The sequence below is a fragment of the Rhinatrema bivittatum genome, chromosome 2 (assembly GCF_901001135.1).
Source record: "Rhinatrema bivittatum chromosome 2, aRhiBiv1.1, whole genome shotgun sequence".
NCBI classification, from domain to species: domain Eukaryota; kingdom Metazoa; phylum Chordata; class Amphibia; order Gymnophiona; family Rhinatrematidae; genus Rhinatrema; species Rhinatrema bivittatum.
The window spans coordinates 17749268-17759878 of NC_042616.1; the positions used below are offsets into that span (position 1 = coordinate 17749268).

A 10611-nucleotide genomic window follows, 5' to 3' on the forward strand; every position below is an offset into this window, starting at 1 on the left:
CCTTACATAACATCGCTCCTCTCAACTTAACGTTTCAAATTCAACTACACACATCCGTGAAACCGACTAGAAGCGCGTACCAGAACAGACTAATCACCCAACCGGCGAAATCCTCTCTGAGGAAACGCGCACTATCCACAGCAGGCCCTTCACTCTGGAACTCGCTACCTCCAGACCTTCGGCTTGAACCATGCCACGCTACATTTAAAAAGAAAATTAAGACTTGGTTGTTCAAACAAGCATTTCCTTAGAGCTAAGAGCAGGAAGAAAGGCATAGGCATTTGATTTTATTCGTTCTTCCCCCAGCCCCTAGCATATAACTTCCTGAAGAGATCAATATTGAATTGTACTTAATCATATAATCATGTTATGGATTCATTATATAATCATATATACATATATTCATGTTGACAAACATATTACCATGTTATTTATTTATTAACTCGTATGTTTATTAACTGTTTAGCAATATATACTAATTTGTTACTTTGATTAATCTGTTCAATGTAAACCGCTAAATGAAGCGATAGTTACTGTTCCTTGTAAACCGGGGTGATATGTATATTATACAGGAACTTCCGGTATATAAATCCTTTAAATAAATAAATAAATAAATACAGAGGAGAGTGAATATTGTCTTTTGCATGCTCTGGCTGTCAAGTGGCATCTGATGCAGTCCTTGGAGGTTATTAATACTCTCAGTCAGTCTGGTCAACTGTGCTCCATGGTGGAGGTATACAGGGTGAGTCAGTGGCACGGGAAACTATAGTGTGTTATTGGATTATGGAAGTCATCAGTGGTCGTCCTTATACACCCTTCCAGGCATGCTGCGTGGTCGTTTGGGCTCAGGAAGATGCCGGCCTTAGCATGTGCGATGCTGCTGAGTCCCTGGGCAGCATTAATACATCACACTGGTGTGGATTGGCCTGCCTGAGTGAACAGGAAAGAGAAATTCCTACTTATATGATAAAATTAAAATAAAATAAAAAAATTTCCTTTCCTCTAAGGAAGGCAGGCTGATCTACAATCCATTCTTGACTGCCATCTTGCTTTCAGTTTGTCTTCTAGGTACGGACGACGCTGAGTATTATATCTGGTACTCATTTGAGGATTAGTGTCATGACCAGCTCCTTAGCTTAGTAAATGTTAGCTCTTTGGACTGAGCTCAGTGTTCTCAATTGGTTGGAAGCATAAGTGGTTATGTTTAAGTATAATCAGTTTGTCCACAGTTTGGCTTTTCCAGAGAGGTCGGGACAGGCCTATATATCCTTGTCGTCAGCTTTTACTCTGTCTCCACCTGCTGGTAGAGGTACATAACCCATTTGTGTGGATTGACCTGCCTGAATGCAGAAGAAAGGAAATTATCAGGTAAGTATTAATTTCTCCTTTCCTTTTCCCTGCAGAGAAGGAAACCAAACAGCTCTTTGAGATTTGGGGCACGATCCCTATGTGGCCATGGTTTGCAACACCCCTGAATAGAGAATTCATACATCACAATGGGAGATATGTCACTGCCCAGGACACCAAACTCTTCCTGCCCTGTTAGGATTTAGCACAGTGAGACCTCCTGATGGAATAGAACCAGATGTTCTGGATAATGCTCCTATAGCTTCCTTTTTATTATAATGTGATTTATCCACGCAATGACATTTCATATTCTCTGTCTCTGGTATTAGAGAATGTTTTCCAGTTTGATTTGAAAACCCTGGGGGTCTATGGAGGAAACTGATTCTAGGGGCAACACAGAGGGAACAAATTTGGAATTTCCTGGGGAAGAGGGGTTCTGGTTTCCTCTTTTGAATGGTTGCATGTGAGAATAAATCCAGCTGAGATCTAAAGCATCCTAAGCCCCTCCAGGTGTCATTGAGTGTTTCTAATTTGTTTCAGGTGCGGGTGACGTTTGAGGACATCGCTGTCTATTTCTCCCAGGAGGAATGGGGGTTTTTAGATGAAGGGCAGAAGGAGCTTTACAGGGACGTGATGAAGGAGAATTATGAGACCCTGATCTCCCTTGGTAAAAATTGCATTATCTGCATGTTTAGCAGACTCGAGGGCTGATTTACTGAAGGTCGTTTGTGACTTTTCTCTGACTCCAGCTCCAGCATTGCTCTGTGTCTGAGCTGGCACCTGAGATTGGTTGTTTGGATCTTTTCACGTGAGACGGCCCCTGTGAGGCAGTCTAGGAATTTATCTCAGATGTCTTACATGAGGCACCTGCTGGGGAGCATCCACAAAGTTTCTCATGGGACTTGACTGAGCCCTCAGCAGAACCAGGACTACTGATCCCACCTGCCTTGTTACAGAATTGAATGGGCCAAATTTTAAAAGCGTTAAACACAATAAAATATAAATACGTGGCCGCACGTGAGCGACATGAATTTCAAAAGCTTCTAATTACTTGCGCGTGCTAAAAAAAGGGGCGGGGCCAGCAGTTAAGTGTGTAAATCTGGCGGCCGCTCCTCGTGGCGCACTGTTAGCTGCGTATATTTCCTCGTGCTCCTGGTGAGGTGTAAGTCTGCAGAAATCACTTTTTAGGATTAACACGATAGGGTGAGGGGTCTTGCTCAACTGAGGGGTGTGCAGAATGAAGAACTAGAAGGGTCTGGATGCCCCTAAGATAGACTGGGCAAACTGGTGGGCTAATGGGTAAAACTGGGAATGGTTTTAACCTGAGCATGTTTTAAAATCCTCTTCCCTGTACGCCTTAAAGCCAACAAATTCTTAAGGAAGAAATGTGCTTTATATTTGCTCGAGTTCACATGCTGGGCGTATTTTACATCATACACACGTACTTGTGCACGTGATTTAAAACTCCAGCGTATCTTTGCTCACTCGCCCCCAGGTGCACGTACGGTCGTGTGCAGTCTTGTTTTACAATTAGCTGAATATGAACAGCAGGATACAAGAGGTCTGAGCGTGCTTCATGACTGTCATTACCCCGTGACCTACTTAGCCATGCACTGATATAAGAGGGAGGATTCAGCTTGTCTGCATACTTCTAACTGGCTCATGGCCATTTTTCCATTCTCCCCTACTAATGGATCCATTAGAACATAAGAAAATGCCATACTGGGTCAGACCAAGGGTCCATCAAGCCCAGCATCCTGTTTCCAACAGTGGCCAATCCAGGCCATAAGAACCTGGCAAGTACCCAAAAACTAAGTCTATTCCATGGAACCATTGCTAATGGCAGTGGCTATTCTCTAAGTGAACTTAATAGCAGGTAATGGACTTCTCCTCCAAGAACTTATCCAATCCTTTTTTAAACACAGCTATACTAACTGCACGAACCACATTCTCTGGCAACAAATTCCAGAGTTTAATTGTGCGTTGAGTAAAAAAGAACTTTCTCCGATTAGTTTTAAATGTGCCCCATGCTAACTTCATGGAGTGTCCCCTAGTCTTTCTACTATCCGAAAGAGTAAATAACCGATTCACATCTACCCGTTCTAGACCTCTCATGATTTTAAACACCTCTATCATATCCCCCCTCAGTCGTCTCTTCTCCAAGCTGAAAAGTCCTAACCTCTTTAGTCTTTCCTCATAGGGGAGTTGTTCCATTCCCCTTATCATTTTGGTAGCCCTTCTCTGTACCTTCTCCATCGCAATTATATCTTTTTTGAGATGCGGCGACCAGAATTGTACACAGTATTCAAGGTGCGGTCTCACCATGGAGCGATACAGAGGCATTATGACATTTTCCGTTTTATTCATCATTCCTTTTCTAATAATTCCCAACATTCTGTTTGCTTTTTTGACTGCCGCAGCACACTGAACCGACGATTTCACTGTGTTATCCACTATGACACCTAGATCTCTTTCTTGGGTTGTAGCACCTAATATGGAACCCAACATCGTGTAAATATAGCATGGGTTATTTTTCCCTATATGCATCACCTTGCACTTATCCACATTAAATTTCATCTGCCATTTGGATGCCCAATTTTCCAGTCTCACAAGGTCTTCCTGCAATTTATCACAATCTGCTTGAGATTTAACTACTCTGAACAATTTTGTGTCATCTGCAAATTTGATTATCTCACTCGTCGTATTTCTTTCCAGATCATTTATAAATATATTGAACAGTAAGGGTCCCAATACAGATCCCTGAGGCACTCCACTGTCCACTCCCTTCCACTGAGAAAATTGCCCATTTAATCCTACTCTCTGTTTCCTGTCTTTTAGCCAGTTTGCAATCCACGAAAGGACATCGCCACCTATCCCATGACTTTTTACTTTTCCTAGAAGCCTCTCATGAGGAACTTTGTCAAACGCCTTCTGAAAATCCAAGTATACTATATCTACCGGTTCACCTTTATCCACATGTTTATTAACTCCTTCAAAAAAGTGAAGCAGATTTGTGAGGCAAGACTTGACCTGGGTAAAGCCATGCTGACTTTGTTCCATTAAACCATGTCTTTCTATATGTTCTGTGATTTTTGATGTTTAGAACACTTTGCACTATTTTTCCTGGCACTGAAGTCAGGCTAACCGGTCTGTAGTTTCCCGGATCGCCCCTGGAGCCCTTTTTAAATATTGGGGTTACATTTGCTATCCTCCAGTCTTCAGGTACAATGGATGATTTTAATGATAAGTTACAAATTTTTACTAATAGGTCTGAAATTTCATTTTTTAGTTCCTTCAGAACTCTCGGGTGTATACCATCCGGTCCAGGTGATTTACTACTCTTCAGTTTGTCAATCAGGCCTACCACATCTTCTAGGTTCACCGTGATTTGATTCAGTCCATCTGAATCATTACCCATGAAAACCTTCTCCATTACGGGTACCTCCCCAACATCCTCTTCAGTAAACACCGAAGCAAAGAAATCATTTAATCTTTCCACGATGGCCTTATCTTCTCTAAGTGCCCCTTTAACCCCTCGATCATCTAACGGTCCAACTGACTCCCTCACAGGCTTTCTGCTTCGGATATATTTAAAAAAGTTTTTACTGTGAGTTTTTGCCTCTACGGCCAACTTCTTTTCAAATTCTCTCTTAGCCTGTCTTATCAATGACTTACATTTAACTTGCCAATGTTTATGCTTTATCCTATTTTCTTCTGTTGGATCCTTCTTCCAATTTTTGAATGAAGATCTTTTGGCTAAAATAGCTTCTTTCACCTCCCCTTTTAACCATGCCGGTAATCGTTTTGCCTTCTTTCCACCTTTCTTAATGTGTGGAATACATCTGGACTGTGCTTCTAGAATGGTATTTTTTAACAATGACCACGCCTCTTGGACATTTTTTACTTTTGTAGCTGCTCCTTTCAGTTTTTTTTCTAACAATTTTTCTCATTTTATCAAAGTTTCCCTTTTGAAAGTTTAGCACGAGAGCCTTGGATTTGCACACTGTTCCTTTTCCAGTCATTAAATCAAATTTGATCATATTATGATCACTATTGCCAAGCGGCCCCACCACCGTTACCTCTCTCACCAAGTCCTGTGCTCCACTGAGAATTAGATCTAAAATTGCTCCCTCTCTCGTCGGTTCCTGAACCAATTGCTCCATAAAGCTATCATTTATTCCATCCAGGAACGTTATCTCTCTAGCGTGACCAGATGATACATTTACCCAGTCTATATTGGGGTAATTGAAGTCTCCCATTATTACTGCACTACCAATTTGGTTAGCTTCCTTAATTTCTCTTAGCATTTCACTGTCCATCTCACCATCTTGACCAGGTGGACGGTAGTATACCCCTATCACTGTAGTCTTCCCTGATACACAAGGGATTTCTACCCATAAAGATTCAATTTTGTATTTAGTCTCATGCAGGATGTTTATCCTGTTGGACTCTATGCCATCCCGGACATAAAGCGCCACACCTCCTCCCGACTGCTCCTCTCTGTCATTGCGATATAATTTGTACCCCGGTATAGCACTGTCCCATTGGTTATCCTCTTTCCACCATGTCTCTGAGATGCCAATTAAGTCTATGTCATCATTTACTGCTATACATTCTAATTCTCCCATCTTACTTCTTAGACTTCTGGCATTAGCATACAAACATTCTCCTTCCTCTTCTGACGCTGACCCTACCCAATCTCATTCCCCACTTCTGTCCATTGGGAACATCAGGTGCACTGTCAGCCTCCCATATTCTCCACCTCCTCGGCCATTCTGTCTTCTGTCTTGTCCATTGCTTTACAAAGATTTCTTCCTCTCATTAAGCCATCACCTCTCACCCTAAGAGAATCTCACTGTCTTTCCTGTCATCACATCTGCCCTTCTCTGGATATCAATCTCAGTCCTGTCTCTCCGTGGTAACTCTCATCCTTCCCATCCAAGCTTATCCTACCCCCACTCTCCTCCCTCTTCTCTCCCTCTCAGGTTTTATCTATGGTGTATCCACTCTGTTTCCTGCAAGCTTGCCTTCGTGCCTGACCTCTTATCTCTCATTCTATCCATCTTCTTTCGCTTCTGTGTTTATCCCACGGTTCTTTTAATATTCTGTTACAGTTTTCATCTCCAACACTTCCATGAGGTAATTCCGGGCATCCACCACACTTTCTGTGAAGAAACAACAGCTCTTGATATTATTCCTAGTCCCCCCCCTTGGCACTTTATATCATGACCTTTGCTCTACAAATTATTTTGCATTCAAAAGAAGTTTACTTCTTGAGCATTATTACCTTTCAGGTATGTAAGTGTCTCTATCATATCTCCCCCTTTCTCCTCTCCTCTAGGTTATACATATTTAGGAGCTCATATCATAAGGCTTTTGGTGCAAACTCCATTGTTAGATGTTTTTCATGGTCCCCAGTGGTATCACTGTGTGACACTGCCAGAGCAGTGATTATAGGATCAGAAACCCAGATCCATTTGCATGGTCACTAATACATGATTAATGTCGTCTTCTATCAACAGCAAATGATGAGGTCACACAGCACAGAAAGGAGGAGAATCGAGAAGAACATCCTATTGAAGAAGGACTGATCCCAACAGAATCAGGAAATGCCTTTTTGAATGTTTCGCAGGGGACTGAGAGGAACAACACAAGGAATAGTCAGCAAGAGTCAGAGAAGAGGCAGAGAGACCCTGCAGGATACTCACGGGATGGAGTCACTGCATGTGAGATGGAGGTCAAAGTCATCACTGAGCACCCGAGACCTGTGAGCACAGAGAGACCATTCCAGAGTAATAACAGAGGTCAAAAGACTTCTGACCTTCACCAGAGGGAGGGGAAAGGGAAGAAATCCTTTCTGTGTGCCTCATATGGTAAAAGCTTTCATAAGGAATCACATTTAATATTGCACCAGAAATCCCACCCACTCCAACCACCGTTTCTATGCAGTAAATGTGGGAAAATCTTCAAGCAGAAGAAAAATCTAAAAGTGCACCTCACTAGACATAAACTGGAGCAACCCTTGCCCTCCAATGATTGGAGGAAAAATTTAATTAGTAAGTATAAGCTAAAATTACATCCCAAAATCCACACTGGAGTAAAACCCTTCTCTTGCACTAAAGGTGGGAAATGTTTTGTTAGGAAGAAAAACCTCACACTACCCCAGCAAATCCACCCTAGAAACAAACGATTTACCTGCACGGAGTGTGGGAAACGTTTCAGTCTTAAGGAAATGCTAATGGTGCACCAGCGCATCCACACAGGGGAGACACCATTCTCCTGTACTGAATGTGGAAAATGTTTCATTAGCAAAACACGACTTTCCCAACACCAGAAAATCCACAAAGGTGAAAGACCATACATGTGTACTGAATGTAATAAAAGATTCACTATGAAGAGTATCCTCACAACACACATGAGAATCCACATTGATGAGAGACTATTCTCATGTAGTGAGTGTAATAAAAGATTCACTGTAAAGAGTGCCCTGACAAGTCATATAAGAATCCACACAGGGGAGAAACCATTCTCATATACTGAATGTAATAAAAGCTTCCCTGTGACGAGTGCCCTCACAACTCCCATGAGAATCCACAAAGGGGCGCGACCATTCTCATGTAGTGAATGTAATAAAAGCTTTCCTGTGATGAGTGCCCTCATACGTCACATGAGAATCCACACAGGTGAGGGACTATTCTCGTGTAGTGAATATAATAAAAGCTTCATTGAGAAGGGTGCCCTCATAAGTCACATGGGAATCCACACAGGGGAGCGACCATTCTCATGTAGAGAATGTAATAAAAGATTCACTGAGAAGGGTGCCCTCACACGTCACATGAGAATCCACACAGGGGAGCGACCATTCTCATGTAGTGAATGTAATAAAAGATTCACTGAGAAGGGTGCCCTCACACGTCACATGAGAATCCACACAGGGGAGCGACCATTCTCATGTAGTGAATGTAACAAAAGATTCACTGAGAAGGGTGCTCTCACAAAACACATGAAAATCCACATAGGGGAGCGACCATTCTCATGTAGTGAATGTAATAAAAGATTCACTGAGAAGGGTGCCCTCACAAAACACATGAAAATCCACACAGGGGAGCGACCATTCTCATTTACTGAATGTAATACAAGCTTCCCTAAGAAGAGTGCCCTCACACGTCACATGAGAATCCACACAGGTGAGGGACTATTCTCGTGTAGTGAATATAATAAAAGCTTCACTGAGAAGGGTGCCCTCATAAGTCACATGAGAATCCACACAGGGGAGCGACCATTCTCATGTAGAGAATGTAATAAAAGATTCACTGAGAAGGGTGCCCTCACACGTCACATGAGAATCCACACAGGGGAGCGACCATTCTCATGTAGTGAATGTAATAAAAGATTCAATGAGAAGGGTGCCCTCACACATCACATGAGAATCCACACAGGGGAGCGACCATTCTCATGTAGTGAATGTAATAAAAGATTCACTGAGAAGGGTGCCCTCACACGTCACATGAGAATCCACACAGGGGAGCGACCGTTCTCATGTACTGAATGTAATAAAAGCTTCCCTGTGAAGAGTGCCCTCACAAGTCACATGAGAATCCACACAGGTGAGGGACCATTCTCATGTAGTGAATGTAATAAAAGATTCACTGAGAAGCGTGCCCTCACAAATCACATGAGAATCCACACAGGGGAGCGACCATTCTCATGTAGTGAATGTAATAAAAGATTCACTGAGAAGGGTGCCCTCACATGTCACATGAGAATCCACACAGGGGAGCGACCATTCTCATGTAGTGAATGTAATAAAAGATTCACTGTGAAGGGTGCCCTGACAAGTCACATGAGAATCCACACAGGGGAGCGACCATTCTTATGTACTGAATGTAATAAAAGCTTCCCTGTGAAGGGTGCCCTCACAAGTCACATGAGAATCCACACAGGTGAGGGACCATTCTCATGTAGTGAATGTAATAAAAGATTCACTGAGAAGCGTGCCCTCACAAATCACATGAGAATCCACACAGGGGAGCGACCATTCTCATGTAGTGAATGTAATAAAAGATTCACTGAGAAGGTTGCCCTCACACGTCACATGAGAATCCACACAGGGGAGCGACCATTCTCATGTAGTGAATGTAATAAAAGATTCACTGAGAAGGGTACCCTCACAAAACACATGACAATCCACACAGGGGAGCGACCATTCTCATGTAGTGAATGTAATAAAAGCTTCACTGAGAAGGGTGCCCTCATAAAACACATGACAATCCACACAGGGGAGCGACCATTCCCATGTTCTGAATGTAATAAAAGCTTCCCTAAGAAGAGTGCCCTCACACGTCACATGAGAATCCACACAGGTGAGCGACTATTCTCGTGTAGTGAATGTAATAAAAGCTTCACTGAGAAGGATGCCCTCATAAGTCACATGAGAATCCACACAGGGGAGCGACCATTCTCATGTAGTGAATGTAATAAAAGCTTCCCTGTGAAGAGTACCCTCACAAGTCACATGAGAATCCACACAGGGGAGCGACCATTCTCATGTACTGAATGTAGTAAAAGCTTCACTGTGAAGTGTGCCCTCACAAAACACATGAGAATCCACACAGGGGAGCGACCATTCTCATGTAGTGAATGTAATAAAAGATTCACTGGGAAGGGTGCCCTCACAAGTCACATGAGAATCCACACAGGGGAGCGACCATTCTCATGTAGTGAATGTAATAAAAGATTCACTGAGAAGGGTGCCCTCACACGTCATATGAGAACCCACACAGGGGAGCGACCATTCTCATCTAGTGAATGTAATAAAAGATTCACTGAGAAGATTGCCCTCACAAGACACATGAGAATCCACACAGGGGAGCGACCATTCTCTTAGAAAAGATAGAAATATAGAAATGACGGCAGAAAAAGACCAAACAGCCCTTCCAATCTGCCCAGCAAACTCTCACACTTATTTTCCCATACTTACCTGTTTCACCAACTGCCAACTTGAGAGCCCTTTGTAACTGCTTGATTCCAATTTCCTGCTACCCCTGCCATTGATGCAGAGAGTAATGTTGGAGTTGCATGAGTACCGTTGAAGCAGAGAGTAATGTTGGAGTTGCAACAGTACTGTTGATGCAGAGAGTAATGTTGGATTTGCATCAGTACATTCTCATGTACTGAATGTAGTAAAAGCTTCACAAAGAAGGGTGCTCTCACAAAACCCATGAAAACTCACACATAGGACAGGCCATTCTCATGTATTAAATA

At 42.7% G+C, this 10611-nt stretch overlaps 1 protein-coding gene across 1 annotated transcript; it reads left to right on the forward strand.

The window, feature by feature from the left end:
- Positions 1–1844: 1844 nt before the first annotated feature.
- On the forward strand, positions 1845–10138 carry LOC115083602 (zinc finger protein 271-like; the record flags this gene model as incomplete). The annotated part of the gene is made up of 2 exons (XM_029587514.1): positions 1845–2014; positions 6870–10138. Coding segments are annotated over exons 1-2 (3303 nt in total), but the record flags the coding sequence as incomplete, so codon positions are not given.
- Positions 10139–10611: the final 473 nt, after the last annotated feature.